The 22,322-nt window shown below is 39.1% G+C and overlaps 1 protein-coding gene across 4 annotated transcripts in view; it reads left to right on the forward strand.

Moving 5' to 3' along the window:
* Positions 1-22,322, forward strand: part of GCR1 (G-protein-coupled receptor 1) — a 308,068-nt gene that overhangs the window by 220,731 nt on the left and 65,015 nt on the right. For all 4 annotated transcript variants that reach the window (XM_089460197.1, XM_089460198.1, XM_089460199.1 and 1 more), the window contains one exon: positions 20,395-20,496. In XM_089460197.1, the coding sequence (XP_089316323.1) occupies positions 20,395-20,496 (102 nt within the window). The remainder of the gene's footprint in view (positions 1-20,394; positions 20,497-22,322) is intronic.

The following is a 22,322-nucleotide window of genomic DNA, read 5'->3' on the forward strand; positions in this document are numbered from 1 at the left end:
ACCCTTCAACGTAAAGGTGTTAGGTATGAATGGAATGAAGAATGTCATAGAACATTCTCTGAAATTAAAAGATTGTTAACCAGTGCACCAATCTTGCGAGTAACTGATATGGACAAAGATTTCACTGTGTACTGATGCATCCAAGCACGGATTAAGTGCAATATTAATGTAGGATAAAAGCGTAATAACATATGCTTCAAGGAAATTAAACCCTCATGAAGAACTCTACGCCACGCACGATTTAGAGTTAACCGCGGTAGTGCTAACTTTAAAGATATGGAGACACTATCTAGTAGGGAGAAGCTTTATGCTCAAAAGCGACCATCCAAGTCTACAATATTTGTTTACTCAAAAAGACTTGAATTCTAGGCAAAGAAAATGGAGTGAATTCCTAAGTGAGTGTGATTTTGGAATTTCATATATTAAAGGAAAATAGAATGTGGTAGCAGATGCTTTAAGTACAAGACCACGAATATTTTCCCTCATACCTATCAAAGTAGATTTGAGAAAGCGAGTACTAGAACATCTCTTGAGAGATAGTTGGTATTTAAAAAAAATGTTGCATTAATCGTTATCGGGGATTAAATCGACGCGGGGAAAAAATCGGAATTATCGAGAAATTATCGGAAAAAATCGGAATTATCGAGAAATTATCGGAAAAAATCGGGAAAAAATTGTTTGGTACAAAAATATTCATTTTTTTTTTTTTTTCATTTTTTTTAATATCTAAACCATCTACAACATAAAATAAATACATTGACACTTAAATATGATAAAAAAACTAATATATAAGATGTTTAATAGCATTTCTAGCGCTAAAATCACACATAACATTGAATCATGTCCTGAATAGTAAGTCCTGACTCCTGAGTCCCAACTCCGCCTCAAAATATGAACAAAAAATATGATAATGGATCTCATCATGTCATAATGTCATATACAATAAAATGAAAGTCTAATTCTATTGATTCCTCTGCCCCTCTTGCGAGAAAATGCCACAACTTTCCCTTTCCCTCTAGATGTAGACGCTGGTGCCTGTGCTGGTGGAGATGGCAGTGGAGTCTGATGTGCTCTAGAAGCTGAAGAACTAGAAGTAGGAGCTATAGGAGGTAGACCACATCCTCTACTGGTGGCAGTGGTAGCCCGGGCAGGCGGTGTCACCTCCTCCTCTTGCTCCTCCTCCTCCTCGTCCTCGTCCTCCTCCCCCTCCACTACATCCTGCACTAACCAATCATCAACAAAATCCATGAGAGGCCTCTCGGCCTCAACCCTCCATGCATCAGTGGTGTCAATCCCATCCAATGAGATGGCATCCACATCAGGTGTCCTCTCAAGTTGCTTCACCCACAATCAAAGATTGTAGTAGACGTAGACCATGTCATTAAGTCGCTGGGACTCCAACCTGTATAAAGATCATGAAATAATAAATAATAATTATAAAAAAAATATTGTTTAATGAATTCAAAAATTTATTTGGAAATTTGCAATATTTTAAATGTGTAAGTGTGAACCTGTTGCGCTTCTTTTTGTGTATTTTTCTAAACACTCCAGTTGCGCTCACATCCTGAGGAGCTGCATGTTTGGCTGAGGATGCGAATGGCAAGCTTTTGCAGAAGGGGTACCCTGCCACCATACATTTTCCACCATGCATTTACAATAAAATTACGAATAAAATTTTAAATAAACATAAGAAAAAAATGGATTTTGAAGAGACAATGAAATTTGAAACAAAGTTACAAACTAAAAAATACCTGGCATTTTAATCGTCCTATCAGGGATAGCCATCTCAAAGCCAAATGTGCCACCTGCCATCCTATATATCTCAATTTGTTTAGAGATCTCTATACGTTGTTTTGGAGATTGCACCATCTTCTAGACATAGGATAAGAATCCATCCATGATCTCAGCATCAAAATGAAACCCATATGCATAACAAAATGCAGGGTTTAGGAAAAGCCCAACAGCATGAATGGGACAATGGAGTGTGTTGTTCCATCGCTCATCAATCACTCCCCATAGAAAGAGTTGTTTCTGAAACCCATAATCTCCCTTATCATCATAGTAGGCCCGAATGGCTTCTTTGGCCCTGTCCATGGCTTCATACAAATAGCCCATTGCGGGCTTCTCACCATCAACCAACCGAAGAACTTTTACCAAAGGTTCAGTAACGGCACACACCTCCTGCACTCCCGCCCAGAAGTCTTCCTGGTATGAAACTAGTCTGCATACGGCCTCTCCTTCTGGTTTGCGGCTCATTGGCAAAGCACGCCACTCCTCTAAAAGAAAAATTCTCTTCACATCCCACATAGAAATCAAGAGGGATTGAAGAGATATGAAACTGGTGGCAAACCGTGTAATGGCGGGGCGCACCAACTCTTTGTTGTTGGTGAATCTTCTCATCAAGTTAAGCACAGATGTATGATTATATATAATTTTTGTAATGCTTTTTGATGAGTCAACAATATCTTTGACAAAGGGAATTTTCCCTATGTCCTCTACCATCAATCAATACAATGGGCAGCACAAGGTGTCCAAAATAAAGTAGGATGCCTGTCCATAAGCATCCTACCAGCAGCAACATAATTTGCAGCATTGTCCGTTATGACTTGGACAACATGTTGTTCACCCACCTCCAAATAAACCAGTGTTGCGGGGGAGCGCCCCCCCCCCCTCGCTCCCGCTCCCGATCCGCGCTCCGGGCGGGAGCGACTCGGGAGCGGGTCGGGAGCGCGCTCCCGAAATCGCTCCCGAAAAGGGAGCGATTTCGGTAGCGCGCTCCCTAAAAAAAATTTCGCTCCCTGCCTTTTCGGGAGTGTTTTTGGGAGCGTTTTGCCTTTTTTGCATTTTTTTTTTTGTAGTAATGTTCGAAATGCAATTTTTTTTGAAAGAAACAAATAGTTTTTGAGTGGGGCAACTTAATGATCAAGTCTAGGCCCTAGTATTGATATGCTATTCATGGTAATGTTAAATTCTTAAAGTAAAAGTGACATTTTCTTTAATTTTCATTTTCATCCTTTTACTTAAATTTTTAACATTACCATGAAATGACTCAGGATGTTTGAGAGTGGTTTCGTCCTCATTGGATTTCATATGGAGAAAGTAGAATTTTAGATTTCATTCAAAATCCAGCAGACTTATCAGTTTTTCAGGATTTCAGGATTGGGGGATTGCAATGTTTCCATTGAATTTTGTCATGTATTAGGATATGGAACTCATATTTAATCAAGAGTACCAATCCCTCTATGTACCTTGATGTTAGTGACATTGGTTGTCGAACTCCTCTATCATGACCCTTCTAAAAATGTACGCATCACTCAAACAAAATCTTGACTTGACATGCTATGCTTTTTCTATCTTATGTTAATGCTTAGAGGGTGATATTAATGACAAAGATCCCTATACAGATACAAAGGTAATGACAAAGATACCTCTGGATATTAATGCTTGGAGGGTGATATTAATGACAAAGATCCTGATTTTGCAACAAGACTAAAAAATTAGACATTTCTCGTGGTGGCAAGAGGCCCAAGCATAAGAAATAGATAATGGATTTACTTCTCTTTTCTAGTTTCTAGTAGCTTTTATAACTATTGACTCTTTCATATTTATTATGATATTTTTTTAAACAATATATGACAATTTAAGTTTGAAGTTGGCAATTATAACTCATTAGTAATGAATTATGAATATGATGCTTCATGAAAGTTGAAAGTTGTTTCATTTCATTTTATAACATTTCATTTCATGTTAGATATTATTTGTTGTAATGGTTACACTTAGCTTACAAGTACAACTTTGGTGATCAATGATGATAAATGTTATATATTGAATTTTGAAAGCTTGAAACTTTAAGATTGATGAATCATGAGACTCAATATGTTGTATGTTACTATGTTACTAACTTGCGGACGTGGTTGATGAAGATTATAACTTCTAGATGATTGTTGTTATATGGTTCAATCTATGCTTTTTTATGTTTTTTATATCTAATTCATCATTCTACATGTTTTTGTTGACATATATGTATCAAAAATTAAAAAATATAAAAAATATATATATTTTTAAAAAATCGCTCCGGGATTCGCTCCCAAACCGGGAGCTTCTGAAAATGGTCGCTCCCGCTCCCGCTCCCGCTTCCGCTCCCGCTCCCAAGTAACATTGAAATAAACACATCCAACAAATCACATAAATTTCTTGCATCTTTGATTTGTGCAGATGCATCAACAGATTTGATAAACATAGTCCCCTTGGGACAACTAACCAAGAAGTTTATAAGGGTTCTCCCCTTTTGGTCAGTCCAACCATCTGACATAACAATGCATCCTGTTTGTGCCCATGATGCCCGAAAATCCTCCAATCTTTGGGTGCAGTCGCACTTTTCATTTTGAAGAATCCGGCCTATGAAATCATGATAAGAAGGGATTCTGTACCCCGGGCCAACACTGGCAATAGCATCAACAGTGGGTTGGAAAAGTGGATTATTCCTTACAATGCTGAAAGGAATATCACTCCAGAGGAGAAATATTGCCAGCAACTTGTCAGCTTGTTCTTTCTCAGTTCTTTTTACCATTGAACCGATAGATGGCTGTGAACCAGGTGTGGTTCGAGGAACAAAAAATGATGATGCAACTACCGGATTGGTTGATGCTGCAGTAGAACCAGTGCCACTTGGCCCACTTCCTTCAGCTGACCTTTTTAGTTGCCTTTTGAGTTCTTCTTTGGCCATTCTATTCTGCTCTAAAGTTTCTAATGCTCTCATGGCTCTTTGGATAAGTTCAGGAGTTGTATTTATACAAGGCTCCACATCATGTCCAGGGATTTTTGCAAGGTGAAACTTCAACCTGTACAGGAGGTGGTTCAAGTCATTTCAAGTATACAAGGCTCCACATCAGCTGATAGTTGCCAGGGCCATTCTATTCTGCTCTAAAGTTTCTAATGGCTCTTTGGATAAGTTCAGGAGTTGTATTTATACAAGGCTCCACATCATGTCCAGGGATTTTTGCAAGGTGAAACTTCAACCTGTACACCCCCCCGGACATAAGGTGGCCACACAACTTGCAACTCAAGTTTACTCTATCATTCAGAGCATCAAGTACACCATATTCCCAGAAAGGATCCAATTTTCTTGGCATGTTTGTTTTTGAACTTTGAAGTTGCAAACTTGAAGTCTTGAATGGTGTTTTGGTGCAGTTGTGAACCTATGGGAAAATAAGGATTAGGATTACAATTTAGCATTTACAAAATTACAAGTTACAAATTTACAAATTACAATTTAGTATTTTAATTTTTAATTTTTACATTGATGATTGTACAATGAAAATCCAAGTTACCCGTAACCCAACCTAAAACAACCATTCCAAAGTTCAAAGTTTCAAACCTCATTCCAAACCATTCCAAACCCAAGTTACCCAACCATTACCCAACCATTCCAAACTCAAGTTACCCAACCAAATGGCAAAAACAATGAAAAAAACATAAACAATGCTTAAGAAAAATGAAAAAAAAAATGGTTCCCATAGTCATACCAAGTTACCCAACCCAAAACAATGAAGAAATACAAAAAAATCTTTAAAAACAATGAAAACAAAAGAAAAATGGTGCCCATACCAAGTTTCCCAACCAAAAACAATGAAAAACATACAAAAACAATGTTTTTAAACAATGAAAACAAAAAAAAATTAATCCACATACCGTTTCTATGGAGAAATCAGTGGTCTCCTCTTGATTTCCTCCTCTAAGCACTTAGATTTGGCAAAAAACCCTCTTCAGCTTGGTCTCCAAGAGCTCCTCCCTCCGCGCGCGACTGTCCAAATGAGCACATGAAAAAACCCAAAAAAACGTTATAAAACTTTGCTGTCGCGACCCCCGGTGATTTTTTCGTTTAATTATCGCGATTTTTTCATAAAATCACAATTTTTTCGTTTAATTATCACGATTTTTTCATTTTATTGCGATTTTCACAACACTGTTAAAAAGTGAGATCTGACCTTGATAGCAAAAAGCCAAAAGAACCTAAGTTTGAGGGATATGAATTAGAAGATGATGGAATTTTGCGATTCCATAGAAGGATATACATACTTGATGGTGGGATCTTCGAAACACCATCCTTAAGGAGGCCCACATTGCATTATATTTTGCACGTCCTGGTGTAAAGAAAGTGTGCAAAGAAACTCTTTTTTGGATAGGCATGAAACACGATATTATCCAATTCGTTGCAAAATGTCTTGAATGTCAGCAAATGAAGGCTGACCATTGTCACCCAGCAGGTCTCCTGCAACCTCAAGACATTCCTATGATCAAATGGGAGATAATTTCTATGGATTTTATTATCGAGCTACTTCTTACTTCACAAAGGCATAATGCCATTCTAGTTGTAGTGGATAAATTAACGAAAAACACCCATTTTATTCCCCTAAGAGATACTTGCGAAGTTGCTAACGTAGCTCAGGTATTTATAAATGAAATTATCAAATTTCATGGAGTACCTAAGAATATCATATCAGATAGAGATTCACGATTTACTTCAAGATTTTGGACTAGTATGCAATCAACCTTAGGAACTCAGCTAAATTAGAGTACAACTTATGATCCTGAGACTGATGGAAAAACATAAAAGGTGAACCAAGTACTAGAAGATATGATAAGGATGCATGTTATGGACCAACAAAGTCACTAGGAAAAGTACTTGCTCTTATTCGAATTTGCATACAATAAAAGTTACCATAGTTCAATTGGAATACCTCCATTTGAAGCATTGTAGGACAGACCTTGCAGGACACCGTTAAGTTGGGACAAGTTAGAAAATCGAGTGATAGTGAGATTGGAGTTAATTCAAGAAATGGAAGAACAGGTGAAACAAATTATGCAACAATTGAAAGAGGCACAAGATAGACAAAAGAGTTATGCTGATGCGCATAGGACAGATAGGAATTACGGAGTAGGAGATCAGATTTTTATCCGCATCAGACCAAACAAAAGCACCCTCTGGTTTGGAAAAGGAACAAAGTTATCGCCCCGATTAATTGGGCCATTCAAAGTTTTGGAAAAAGTTGGACCTGTCGCTTATTGTCTTGCATTGCAACCCCACTTGCATAAAGTTCATAATATATTTCATGTATCTGTATTAAGACATTACATAGACAATGCATAGCTAACAAATCTCATAACCTTCAATGAAAGGAACTGCAGGTATTGGATGAGGGAACGATTTCGGTCAAACCATTGCGTAAACTGGAATGTAGAGTTCGACAACTCAGGAACTGTTTGGTAGACCAAGTTAAGGTCCAATGGGACAAGTATAGCCATGGAGTGGCTACCTGGGAAGATACAGAGATCATATGTTAGAAATACCCCAACTTGTGTTAAATTTGAGGAGCTAAAAGCCATATTTTGTATATATTTACTTTACGTTAAATCAGATACTTAAAACTATTTTGAGATGGTTACATGTAAAAATGAAATTTTTATGTCACTGGAACATGATATATGACATTTGTTTAATTCCACTGGAATGTGGATACCAATATGAAATATGTTATTTAAATTAACCTTACTGAATTATGGATACCAACATGAAGTTTAATATCTGATTAACCTTGCTATAAAATCTAAATAATGAGTTATGTTATGAATTAAGATATCTATAATTTTGTTTCATTTATGCACATCAATATGATTGATGAGATAGAAATAAAAGAATGATTACATTTTAACATGAAAGCTAATAACATGAGTTGGATATGGCCAAATATGTTATGCCATAGATAACATGTATGAACTATACATAAAGTGATTATTTTATATATATTGATGCATATGTTATAATGTATGGACAAATGTTTACATTGAGATAACATCATTACCAAAATGACCACGTGATAAAAAAAGCTCCAAGAACAATTAAGGCTCAATGAGATTCCATGATAGGGTGTTGAACCTGGCCCCACTAGGAGGGGTGGAGGTATTACCCACCGTTTATCCTCCAAAACCTAGAGTCATGGGAGGAATGTACGAGTCACACTCCCCTAGACATATGATGATGACTGTCAGATGCCAATTGGAAAGTTAGGTTGATGTAATCGGCTCTATCACCCTTGAGGTTATAAATGGCTAGATCAGTATAGCTGACACCATGGCGTATTCTAGTAGAGGACGGATAGGATGGGATTGGAAGAGATTTGGAAGGATAGGGTGATTCTAGAATAGCTTGGGAATCTAGCTGAGGTTAGGCTTAACTATTAAAATTATAAACCTATCAATGTTCAAAATACAAATTTTAAATTTTCTTCACATTAAATAAGTATTTAATCACGGAACATAATCCTTATATAACTATACTAATTACTAAAATAATAATACACTATATAATCACTGGTATACCATATAAACCTTAACTTTGGGACGAAGTTTTCTGAAGGAGGGATGTATGTAATGACCCATCTACCAGTACAAACGAAATTGAATTATTAGCATGCATGCAAGGCATACATATGATAGCTACATATGCATGTGTCGCCTGCACTGCATTAGTAGTCATATTAAATTATGAAGAGATTCCAAGTGTACGATAAAAGACGTAATTGTTGAAGATACTAAATAAATATCTAGCTCACAAAAATATATTGGAATATGTATTGTAGTATGTGTCGTCATCATAATAAGTAACCATAGAATATTATCCAAAAGTTTTAAATTAAATTATTTAAAGTTCAAAGGGGAGCTATATTGTCATAAAAGAAGTAACTCTTAACTAAAGGTTAAACATTAAAAGAGGTATAATATAATAAAATATTAAATAAATCTTAATAAAGAAAAGGGGACTACATAATATATGATGATATCACCTAAACCCTTATAAAGTGATGAGTGTCAATATAAAGTGTGACTACCTCTTTAATTCACTGTGAGGAGCCACGTAATAGATAGGGGGCACTTAGCCACGACAATGGAGTATGAATGAATGAAGGTTCTAAGAAATAAAAGGAGAAGGGAGTGCAACTGAAAAGGGATCTTTCTGTTTGGGAGCAAAGTGTTGGGAGGAGGTAGAGCGCAGTGTTGGGAGGAGGAAAATTACCGGGAGAAATGCAGACAGAAAGGATTGAGCCTTGTTGTTCTTGAAGTTTTTGGGCACGGGGGACTAGATTGCATCAATTGAGAAGCATTTTGGAACCGAGTACTTAGGTTGTACCTAGTTTGGCTGGGAGGTATTGGTCTTTTGGTAAGGGGAGCGAGAGCGGGAGCAATTCCGAAGCATCTTCGAGCAATTCTGAAGCATCTTCATCTGCAGAAACCCACGTAGGTACTCCACATCAAATTAATAAATTTTGATATATGAATTTTGGTTAAACTTTAAAGCAGGATTCATGTAGATTTCATATTCTGTTAGAGTAAATATCTGGTTAAATTATTTAGAGCCTTATAGTAATAAAGAAAAATAAAATTATTTTTGTAAGCCCTGCTTCATGGGTTTCATGAGCAAGTGATTATATTTTAGATGACTCCCATTGAGAGCCTTAGGATTTGTCATTAAAGTCAAAGAATTAATGTCATGTATGAAGAGCTCTTCTTGAGCATATGTAAAATGTATATGAGTCAATCTAGCATCTAGAAAGCTCTCCAAAAGACAAGCACAGTCCTCTTGACTTGATGTCGGCCTGCAATATGAAGAAAACAACTTATGTCGGCTCACCAAAATGTCACACCTATTCGGATGGTAATGTCAGCTTAATATATGGTCGAACAACTATATATAGGAGGCTAGGATCCTCGCATAAATACAATGAATAGACTTTGCATCACTGTGAAATTTTGGTGAGCAGAGTTAACATAAGAAGTTCAAATTCCTTGTTTTGGTGATCTATTGCTATGGAGAAGTTCGATGTCAAGTCACTATTCAAAATTCAGATAAGAAAAGATAGTAAGGTATATCTCTGAATTTTAGAAGAAAGAAAAGGGACTCAATTACCTCTGTTTCATGAAGGCTACAAGGGAAATTGAGATCCCTCTTAGATGAGATCACAGAAACAATGAATAGACTGTGTTTTGAATCAAATTCTATTTAGAAACCTCGATGCTGTCACAGGAAGAAGGATCCAGTGCTAACCTCGCTCAAGTCACAGTCTCAATGATGCTGCAATTTGGACATGCTTACAGTGCAATGATATTACAATGATGAATTTCGGATTGCTATATTGGTGAAGGTCTCTAGTGATGTAGCCTCAGCAATGGAAGAAGAATCTAGAAGACAGAAGCAAAAGAGGACTCGTGTCTTGGTCTTGGAGTGGCTAATAGGTCAAAGGTCTTGGTCTTGGTATTCGTCAATTGGAATCTCTATAAGAAGAATTTGTGTGGGTTTTCCTCTCAAAGAGTGAGAGGTTTTGGCCTTGGCTCACATCGTACATGTTGTGTCTCTTGTCTATTTATGTTCTTGCATTGGTTACTGTTTGATGAAGAAGAAGATTAAGAATCTAACGTAAAGAAGATCTTAACCTAATCATGTAAAAAACATTCACAAGCAGTCACTAATGAAAGAGAAATCGTCTAATAATAATGCCCTAGATTTTTCAACATGAACTAGGACTTGAAGAGATGGTGTTATGACTCTATATAGACTTCCTTCATGTACTCCAATAACCCTAGCTTTATCAATGCTTGAATATTTTCCCCAAACCAGAACTTTTCCATCTACAAAAGCAATTCTATCACCTTTATCTTCTAAGCAAGAAATTGAAAGTAAATTATTTTTCAAACCTGGAACATAGAGTATATTTTTGAGATGTAGCTTTGCTCCATTATTGAGCTTTAAAGAAGTTGATCCGAGGCCTCTAACAACATAACTTTTGTTGTCTCCCAATTCCACTGCATGAGAAGATGGTTCTTTTGATAGAGTGTGAAGTTGTTTGTTTTCTCCTGTCATGTGCCTTGATTGTTGATTTGGGGTAGCATCGGATGTGCTCTAGCCATGAAAATTGGTGGAGACGCTAAGGCACATGAGATCTCCAATACCCGAAAAGGTTTGGGCAGATTCTAAACAGCTTGGGAGATATTAAAATAATTAATAGTTTTGATGGAGTCCCTATGTCTAAACTTAGGGGAAATAAAATATTAATGTGAATTAATATAAAATTGTGTTAGAATGGTCCAAAAATCATGGATCAAGCCAGATTTAATCTTAGCCATTGATTAGGGGCTTAATCTCGACCGTTGATTTGTCAACGAAAAAAGTATAAGAGGAAGCTTGAGGGTCACTTGGAGAACAAACCAAGAGATCAAGATTTTGACTTTCTGGGGTTGGGTTTGCTGAGAAAGTCGAGAGAGTGATCAGAGTTGCAGCTTAAGGGCAGTGAATACAGAAGCAGAGAGGCAGAGATAGTACAGGGAGGATCAGCGTAGTAGTCGGAGAGAGGGACGCAGAAGCAGCCAAGGGTTCACGCAGAGGTAGCCAGGAGCTACACATTGTTTCAGAGGGCCAGTGTGGGTGACACAGAGGGCCATAGGACTGACGCAGTGCCTCCAGAGGTTGATGCAGGCCAAGCCAGGGTGACACTGGGCTAACATTGGGCCTGAGAGAGGCTGACGCTGGGGTTTCGTGGGGTAGATTAGAGCTGTGGAGTTGCTGGAGTGTTTATTCGGGGTTTCAGCTGGAATATCTACTTCCGAGAAGAGAGGTACTACTGCCGAGATTTTTCTCTGTTGGGTGAGCCAGATTTGGTACACAGATTGTATTCTGAAACTGCTTAATAAATCAAACCCTCAGATAACTACACCGGGTTTTTTGCATTGGGTTTTTCCGGGGACATTAGTCCAAAAACAACGGTGTCACTTGAGTGCTTGTCTCTGTTTCCTTTAGTTGATGATTTGTAATGTGTTGAGCATTTTACATGGTAAATAACTTGCTAATTAACGAAACAAGTAGGTAGGAATAAATCAGTAAAGTACATGAAGGGTTTCTAACGTGTCAGACTTAGAAATTCCAAGATGGTATTAGAGCATGGTTGCAGATCACAGGAGAACCTAGGACATCAGCTGAACATAGCAGCAGCAACAGAAAACAACTGTCCCGGATGACAAAAGCTGTTCCTAGCAGAGTAGCAGTAAGGAAGGGGTGACGCAGTGCATGCGTCATCAAGATTGAGCCACGAAGAGGCAGTGCAAAGGTTGAGGGAGGCAAAGGCAGGCTCATGCAGAGCCGTGCAGAGGCCAGGAGGGCTGACACAGTTGGCTAAGGAGGTTGATTTGTCGGGGCCGGGATTGTGTAGAGCCTAGGAGCTCTAACCTTCAATTTGCTGGGGTTTAGAAGGCTGTGGGGAAGTTGCAGAGTGGAGCTGGTGGGGTACTGTAGTCAGAACAGTACCTAACAAGACAAGACCAAGGTAGAGGGAGTTGCTACCGAGGTGGATTTATAACCAAGGAAAATCGAAATCTTGATCAATTCGGTGTGTTCTCCAAGTGACTCTCAAGCCTCCTCTTATACTTTTCTCGTTGACAAATCAATGATCGAGATTAAGTCCCTAATCAGTGGCTAAGATTAACTCTGGCTTGATCCATGACTTTTGGACCCTTATAACACAGTTTTATATTATTTCACATTAATATTTTATTTCTCCATTAAAAATATTAATTATTTTAATATCTCCCAAGCTGTTTAGAGTTGGCCCAAACCATTTTTGGGTATTGGAGATCTCATGTGCTTTAGCCTCTCCACCAATTTTCGTCGCTAGATCACATCCGATGCTACCCAAAATCAACACTCCCTCTTAGTGAGGACTGTGCTCTAGTAATACTCCTCATTGAGCATCACCCTGATCATCTGACATTGGTCCCTGTGCTGATGCTAGGCTTGCTGCTCGACATCCTCTGCATTGCTGCATCATGTACTGCTAGCCATGGCCCTACCACTGCCATTGCTGCATCTGTAAGACAACTCCCTGTGTATCTGTGCTGCTGTCCATGGCCTTGTCACTGCCACTGCTGCATTTGCACTGCAACCCCTCTCATCAAGCTGCATCGTGCTGCCCATAGCACTGCCACTGCTAACTACTGCACTGCAACTCAGTTACTGAAAAGTAAGTCACTGATCTCCCAAATCTGACATCTTCGTCAGGCTAAAAAACACTCCCAATGCTAAAGCTCCCTCTGTCACTGACAAGTGCTCCCTCTTTGAACTTTGCGCTACTGCAACCATAGTTTTAAAAACTGGTCTTGTTAACCGGTTACCGGTCTAACCGGCCGGTTAGCAAGCCCCCCGGTCGAAACCGGCCAAGAAACCCGGTTTGATTGCCCATTTCTCCTTTTTTTTGCCCTAATCGGCTGGTTTTAGGCACACCCACTATCAACTGAAAAAAGCGTATTGCTGAGTCTTGACTGTGTTTTAGGGGTTTTGGGGGGGGAACAAGAATCTTCTGCAGCATCACCCTAATTCAATCCCGAGGCTATTAAGGCAACAATCTACCAATTAACATCTCTCTGAAGACTACAGACATCTAATTCTGGTCCACATACGTCTTGGAAAATAGAGAAACCTCTGCAGGCTCGGATTGTGCAAGCAGGGTAGCACAACAGCTCTCCTACAACAGTAAGCCAACATAACCAGAGGTTGAAGCATTACTTCACGACAGGGAAAAAAGCGGTTAAGGAAGGGTCTGCCACAAACGAAAAACAAATCGGTCACAACACAGTAGGCAGTGAGTTAATTAGTAGAGTAACAGTAGTATTGGGTAGTGCTAGTGTGAATTACAGTTGGAACATTGGTCTACAATCAGAACTATACTATGGACTAATGGTTGGAGGAATTTATTGTTCATTGGGCAGTCAACCCTAATTTATTGAAGCTTTGTTGAAGAATTATATTACTGTTGAAGATCTTTGATATTCACGCATTACATAGATGAATGCCCATTGTTTGATGAAAATTAAAAAGATGAATGTGCACTGCTGTGTATAGTCTTTTATGATTTAATGGACACCCTAACCAAAATAGAAACCCTAAGGGCAAAAATCCCCTTGGGATACTACACTCTTTAATCCTTGATGTTTCACATCATGTTCCATATATTGGTGTTATTGGAAAAGACTAATCTGTGTTATAGGGTAAGACAGTAAGGAAGAAGCAGGGGAAATCTAGTGCTTAGGAAGCCTTGGGACAGAGGAAATGACCTGAAAATTTACTAGTAGTGGTGATGAACTTGGTGATTATGTGGCTAGTAGTGGTGATGAACTTGATGATTGATCATGTGTACACTGTAGACTTGTAGTAGGCCAATGGTCTGATTCATAGCTTGCAGCATTGTTTCTGGACTTTATAGGCCATTTAGAGCCTCATTGCTTATGTATTTTGCTATTTTGTCGATGATATGTATTGCACTTGGTGCCATTTTGATATATTCACCTTTACATGGTATATAAATGAGCAAAATTTGCATATTTTGTCTCTATTGGCTTGGAATCATGGTTTAACATCTTTAAAATAGTTTTGTTTCATTAAAAATTAATTATTTAATGTATTTTTTTAAAACCAGTTTGTTTAGACCAAACCAGTCCCAGTTAGACCGGTTCCAGTCGGTAAGCCGGTTCATTAGGTGGACTGGTCTGGTCATCGGTTCCAGTTTTAAAAACACTGGCTGCAACAACTCTGTGCATCTCGCACTGCTGCCTCACGCTGTCTTGGGACTCCTGCACTGTAGCTCCCTCTTTCGCTCCATTTGCATCCGTCTTTATCGACATTCGCCAGTCTCGCTACTCTTCGGGGATCGTGTAGTAAGGTATAATCCAAGAGGCTGGGTACCTCGAGGATCCTGCCCCTCATCGCCTGTAGTCCATCTGACTACGACTCGATGTCTCTCCACTTCCTCTCAAGTGGCGTGTGAGCACTCGTGGCACAGTTATCATCTGTCTCCAATTCCTTCTCCGCCCTTTCTGGCATAGCCTTTGTCTCAGAAGCCTCTCCTTTGCTCTTCTTCCTAGGACACTGGCTCGCATAGTGACCCAGTTCCCCACAACTGAAGCATTTGACCTTGGAGAGGTCCTTCTTCTTCCGTTTCTCTTGCTTTCCATCAGATGCTAGGGCAACATCCTCCTCTTCCTCCTTGATTCTAATCCACTTGCTGTTGCTTCCCGCCTTGTTGAGCCTTTTGATCTCTTCTTGGCGAAGAGCCGCCCACATTTCTTCCCAATTTGGAAGGGTTACCCTGCCCAGTATGCTCTAGACAAACACTTCCCAGTGTTCTGAGACTGCATTCAGGGCTGTTCTCACCATTAATTCTTGATCTTGCGTGGCTCCTATGGAAGTCAGCTGATCCTGGATCTCCTTTAATCGACCGAGGAAGGGGTCGATCTGTTCTCCCTTTTGCATCTGGTATGACCGCAACTGATTTTCTAGTAGCATCTTCCTCTGCACAGAAGTATGCTGATACAACTCCTTTAGGGCCTCCCACATCTCATTTGCCGTATTCTTCTCGGCAATGTGTGGTACTACATGGTCCTTGACCATATCAAGGATGATGCTCTTGGCCGTCGCCATTGCATCCTCGTACTTATCGTTATCATCCGGGTCAACTGGGACCGCTATTGTCCTTAAGGCGAATTGCTTGAGACGGTTCTTGTCTAGAACAGATAAGATTCTGGCCTTCTAGTCTACGAAGTTTGAGGCTCTGTCCAGTCTGCCCTGGTCTCTTACCCCGTTCACTGCCATCTCGCTGCTCCTCTACTTCCCTTCTGGAAGTTCTCAGTGTGACTCCCTCTGAGTCTCGATTTCCCTCCTGGAAACCCCTCTGCCAATGTCGAGATGGCCCCACTCCGATCCTTAGTGCAGCTGCACCACTGATTTGGATTTCTTGGCTAGAAATCCTCAGTAGCAACTCCCACCTCCTTGGTCTTGCCTTGTTAGGTACTGTTCTGACTATAGTACCGCACCAACTTCACTCAGCAACTTACCCAGAGCCTCCTAAGCCCCAACAAACTGAAGGTTAGAGCTTTTAGGCTCTGCGCATTCCCGACACTAGCAAAATCCGCACCTCTTGGCCACAGGCATCAATCCTTCCTGACCGAGAAAGATGACCGGGCACTGCATAGGTCGAGTCTACTCCCCTCTGCCACTGCGCTGATCCTCTCCTCGGCTCAAACTTGATGACGCAGGCGCTACGTCACCCCTTGCTGCTTCTTTGCTAGGAACAACTTCTGTCACTCGGGACAACTGTTTTCTATTGCTGTTGCTTTGCTCGGCTGATGTCCTCAATTCTCCTGTGATCTGCAACCTCCCTTTGATACCATGTTGGAATTTCTAAGTCTATCTGTTAGAAACCCTTCATGTACTTTTCTGATTTATTTCTGTCTACTTGTTCTGATTAATTAACAATCTATTTACCATGTAAATACTGAAAATAAATACAAGTACATGGTCAACACATTACATATCATCAACTGAAGGAAACAAAACAAGCACACAAGTGACACCGTTGTTTTTGGACCAATGTCCCAGGAAAAACCCAATGCGGGAAAACCGATGCAGCTATCTGACGGTTTTATTATTATGCAGTTTCTGACTACAATGTGGGTGCCAAAACCAGCTGACTCAACATAGAATAATCTCGGTAGTAGTACCTCTCAGTTGAAGAGAAATGTTCTGACTGAAACCCTGGATAAACACTTTGACAGCTCCCAGCACCAATCTGTCCCATGAAAACCCCAACATCTGCCTCTAGGGACTGTGTCAGCCCAATAACCCCTGCGTCAACCTCTAGAGGCACTATGTCAGCCTCTAGAGCCTCTGCGTAACCCACGCTGGCTCTTTGAGGCACTGTGCAACTCTTGGTTGCCTTTGCATGGGCCCTAGCTGGCTTTGCACGGCCTCTGGCTGGCTCTGCATCCCTCTCTCCTAGCTTCTGCGCTGATTCTCTCGGTACCCTCTCTGCCTCTGCTTCTGTATTCACTGCCCCTCAGCTGCAACTCTAATCACTCTTTCGACTTCCTCAGCAAACCCTGCCCCAGAAAATCGAAATCTTGATCAGCTTGGTGTGTTCTCCAAGTGACCCTCAAGCCTCCTCTTATACTTTTCTCGTTGACAAATCAGCAACTGAGATTAAGTCCCTAATTAATGGCTAAGATTAACTTTGGCTTGATCCATGACTTTTGGATCCTTCTAACACAGTTTTATTTTAATTCACATTAATATTTTATTTTCCCTAAGTTTAGACTTAGGGAGTCCATTAAAAATATTAATTATTTTAATATCTCCCAATCTGTTTAGAATCTGCCCAAACCATTTTTGGGTATTAGAGATCTCATGTGCTTAAGCCTCTCCACCAATTTTTGTGGTTAGAGCACATTCGATGTTGCCCCAAATCAACGCTGAAGAACAATAAAACCCTCATCTGCTGCACCGGTTTTCCCACATTGGGTTTTTCTGGGGAAAATTGTCCAAAAATCACTGTGTCATTGTGTTTGTATATGTGTCGACATTTTACTTACATTTAATTTCTGCAATGTTTTAATTGTGAAGGCTGCAATAGAATATGTTTTGATATTTGCCGTAAGAATACAGTAGATAACTTCTCTGAAGTAAGAAGTAGAAGTCATATTAATCACTGCAGTAGGATTTCCATTTTAGAAATTTTCACATCTAGCACCTCTTTAGTGGTTAACACGGTGACCTTGCAGTCGTCAGAGCCACAGTCTTTGCAGTGCCAAACGCATCAGTTGGTTAGAACTTAGAACCTAAGGGGAGGTATCATTAATCAAGCCTTAGCTTGCTTCCCCTTGGCTTCTCTCTCACAACCTACTCTAGAGATTAGCTTCAAAACAATTAAAATGAAGGATACATTTAGAATACACATATAACTTTAAATAAACCAAGACTCTGCATCTCATTTAGGATAGTGAAGCATCCCTAAAGCAACAACTGTTCATCCAATAACTTGGTAAATAATTTCTCTTAAGCAAGTAATTGAATCCTTTCAAGGCACTAGTCTTCCATAATAATCTAATCAAATCAATTTAACTTGCTATTTCAACCAAGTTGCTAGGCCATTCAGTTGGGTCTCCCGGACTTGCTGGTTGGCAACGAGTCTCTCGTCTTCACATTTTATAGGGACTACTCCCCATAGTTTGTTGTAGGGAGACAACTAGAATGACAAGGGCATGGATCAGAGTGACAGCTCTCGTATTGAGCGTTGTTGCATCTTGCCTATACAGTTTTGGCGACAACAGAACCCACGAATTTTCGAGGGATTTTTTGTTAATTTTCCACTTGGAGAGAATTTAATTTCTCTCAAATTAATTTTTGACACAATTTAATTAATTTCCCGGCCAATTATTTTCTTTTATTTTCGCAAGAAAAGTTAATTAAAAGACTCTAGAGGGGAATTACACATTTTCCACCCTCAAAGTGGGCCAAAAAAATATTTTGGTAATGGTTTTCTAATTATGAGGAACCATTCAACAAAAATATTCCTAGACAACACTTTTACATCACATTATTACAAATAATCACCCTTAGAAGGGGAAGCTTACAATAGACATAGACCCTTTAAGACTACCAAATTCTGCGACTCAAAGACACATGCTCTAGTATGATAACAATACATTGACTCGATAACACTAGGACTCACTTAAGACCTCTTCAATGAGTTCCACCCTAGCTTTGGGGTATATTTGGGAGAAAAACTTTGCCGATTATTTGTGTTTACAAACACAAATATTTTGGGGAGGTTAAAAAACTCCTTAGAGTGAAACCCTTTGAGAAGAATCACAGGCTTTCCTAGGTGTTGTTACATGGCATAATAGTCATACTAGAATCATCTTTACAATACAATAACAGAATTTGGGATTACAATGATAAAACTGAAGCTGAATGATGACAATGATCTTGAAAAATTTTGTCCACTACTTTGTACTCTGCTTCTTGGAAGTGTTGACACAAGTGTGCTCAACAAGATTGACAATGGAATATTCATGCATTTTCACCTTGTAAGTGTGCCTATTTTTTTAGTAATATTTATGCTTATGTCTAGTGTATTGAATGTTTTGATGATCTAGAGTTTTTCTATTGTGCCCTAATTTATTGAAAATTAATATTATAGAATCTAGATGTCATAATTGCATGCATTACTCATATGTGAAATGTAAATAACATTTTTCTTGGTGTATCTTGATTATAGCTCTCACAAGTGACTTCAATCCCTCACAAAGGCAATAGTTAGGGTTTGTTATAGGGCATCAAACATCCTTACTCCTTTGCAAGATTTGGCTAATCTATCAACTCCATAGACTTCATCAACCCAAGGACTAGGCACTGACCATGTCTTGTTGGTGATTGAATCATCTTTTATCCATAGATTTCAATTTTCTCTCTTTCCCTAATTGGGCCCTCTTAAGGGCAAGCGACTTAACTAGTTCTTAGTGCAAATTGGCTAGGAAGAGGAATTTTAGGTCTTTGAAGGTCTCAATATCAAGGATTGTAGTGGTTGCCTCAAAATCATTCCTCTCGGTGGCCATGCTTTCCGATTACAATCATAATCTATCTTGCCCTAGTTATTTGCCCTAGGATAAAACCCTAGTTTGGTTATAGCTTCAACTTGAGGGCTTGTTGAAGGTTTCATGTGCCCTTACCTTGTAAATATTCATTATTGGAAACCATTTCTAGGCATCTTGACCTTAGGTGATCCCAAATCACAACATATCAATCAAATCCCAGGTCTTTCGTTGCCTCAATTTTTCCTCTGCTTGGGATGTGAATTGCCTTTTCTCATAGTTTAAACTTCGTTCTTAAGCCAAGCCATCCCTAGGTGGGCTATTCCATCACCTTGAACCTCTAAATCTAGAATATCTCTTGTAGGTGATATTATAATGCAACTCCTTGGTGAAAATCCATAAAGCGCAGGGGGTAGTAGCTATTGTGACAATGGCCTACTACTTTATGGTTGTCAGTTTGTTTAGTGATAGCAGTTTGTCTAATGATAGCTTTGTAGGGTACCCCTCTCCAAGGCCTGATAGATTTTGCGGCAACATGACTAAAGACAAACATTATTACAAAGCAGTGACCTTAGACGTAAGACATTTCATAATCATATCTTTTCTCATAGGCATGAGAATGTTGTGTTTAGGTACACAACAATACATTTTTCTCTTTCCATGCTCTTTACCATCCAATCATACTGCCCTTGAAAGACTAATTACTGTATCTTTTTTTGTTCATTAATTTGTCACATGACATATTTTTTCTAAGCTTATCATTGCGAAGATTATAGCTGGTATTTTTGGGTGAAAGAAAATCATTGGTACTTTTGTTTGCATATGCAATTCTTGGTTAACAAGGCTGATTGTTGAATTTTGGAAAGTGTGTAGTTACGCATACAACTATCGTTTTATAAATTACTGAGTTGGAAACTGTGTGTTCATCAGGTCCTCCAATTTATTACTTTCTATGCTCCTCTATGGGGAGCAATTCTATTCAACGGTTTCACATACTTTCAAGTCAGTCGCATGCTTAACAATGCCACTCAGGTATGTAAAGATCTACAAATGCATGAGGATCTTCTATTTTGTTTTTCCTGTGAATCACTCATCTGCATTAGTACAACCACTATATATGCCATTGGAAAAGCATAAAATGCAATGTTATCTAAGCTGCACATTTTACAGATCAAAACTTTGAAAATCATTAAAATGAGATGTTTCTAAACTTTTCACCTTGAAAACCTAATTGCATTTCACTCCAGATCAATTAATTTCATGTTTTATCTTTGTTCTTTCAGTTAATTATAATATTTATGTAAACCTGGAAATTACCATAAGAGACATAAGAAATCAGATTTACATAAGCTCTAGTCTTGTTCTATTTCATTTGTGGAACTTGATAAGTATTCACAGGTTAGAGGTGATCTTTCTGTTTTATTTCAAATTCTAATTGCAAATTTTCCTTGAGGAGTTGTTTCAATTTATGTATCTTTTACTAACGGAAATTATTAGCGAATTCAAGTAAATCTATTAATGATACTCATAAAAGAGTAAGTTGGATTTACCTTTGTTCAAGTCTATCTTATTTTATATTGATAATCTTTTATTTATATTTGTTGCAATCATATTGGAATGTTTTTAATAAAAGAATGTTCAATGAATTGATTCACATGGAGCAAACAGCTCAATGATAATACAAAGATATTTACAAGAATAGAAACATCAGGTTTCTATGTAGAATATCGAACAAACAGTTTCATCTAAGAAACTGCTAAAAGAATAAGAATAGAAACATCTAAAAGACTGAGCATTACTAAATAGAGATATAGAGATATATTCTAATACCCTCCCTTAATGCTTAATCTATTTACAACACCAATAGACCCGCAAAATTTTACAAATTTATCAGGACCAAGAGGCTTGGTAAAAATATCGGCGGGCTGCTCTGTGGTGGGAACATAGTGCAACTGAACAGGGCCGTCTTCAACCAGCTGTCGAATGTAGTGGCAGTGAGTTTCCACATGCTTTGTTCGTTCATGAAAGACAGGATTCTTGGCAAGTTTGAGCACTCCCTGATTATCACAAAACAAAGAAGTAGGCCCTGTCTGAAAAACATGCATATCTGCAAGCATACGACGAAGCCAAACTGCCTCACAAGCGGCCTTAACTGCTCCCCGATACTCTGCTTCTGTTGAGGAGAGAGCCACTACCTGTTGCTTCTTACTAGTCCAAGTAACAGCTCCAGATCCTAGACTAAACACATACCCAGCTGTAGATTTATGGTCATCAACCGAACCGGCCCAGTCAGAGTCAGTGTAGCCACTGAGAATAGGAGTGGAGCTGTGAGTATATAAGAGGCCATAATCAGAAGTACCACGCACATATCGTAGCACCCGCTTTGCTGCTATCCAATGATCAGCTTTAGGAGCTGACATAAAACGAGAAATGTAGCTTACTGCAAAACTGATGTCAGGTCTGGTGGCAGTAAGATAGATGAGACTGCCCACTAATTGCCTGAATAAAGTTTCATCCACAAGAGGAGAGGATGACTGTGCTGAAAGTTTGAGCCCTGGTTCCATAGGAGTCGTGGCCGGTTTGCAATCCTGCATTCTGAACCTTTCCACAAGATTTTTGGCATACTTGGACTGAGAAAGAAAGATCTGATTTTCAGTCTGCCACACTTCAACCCCCATACAGTAATGAAGAAGTCCCAAGTCTGTCATCTCAAAAGTTCTGCATAGATCTTGTTTGATCCCATGGATCAAATGTGCAGAGCTGCCAGTAATGATAAGATCATCCACATAGACAACTACAAACAAGATATCATCATCAGTATGCTTGATATACAGGTTTGCATCAGATGGACTCCGCTG

The sequence above is a fragment of the Pinus tabuliformis genome, chromosome 7 (genome assembly GCF_031772625.1).
Source record: "Pinus tabuliformis cultivar Carrire ecotype Pingquan chromosome 7, CPIR1, whole genome shotgun sequence".
NCBI classification, from domain to species: domain Eukaryota; kingdom Viridiplantae; phylum Streptophyta; class Pinopsida; order Pinales; family Pinaceae; genus Pinus; species Pinus tabuliformis.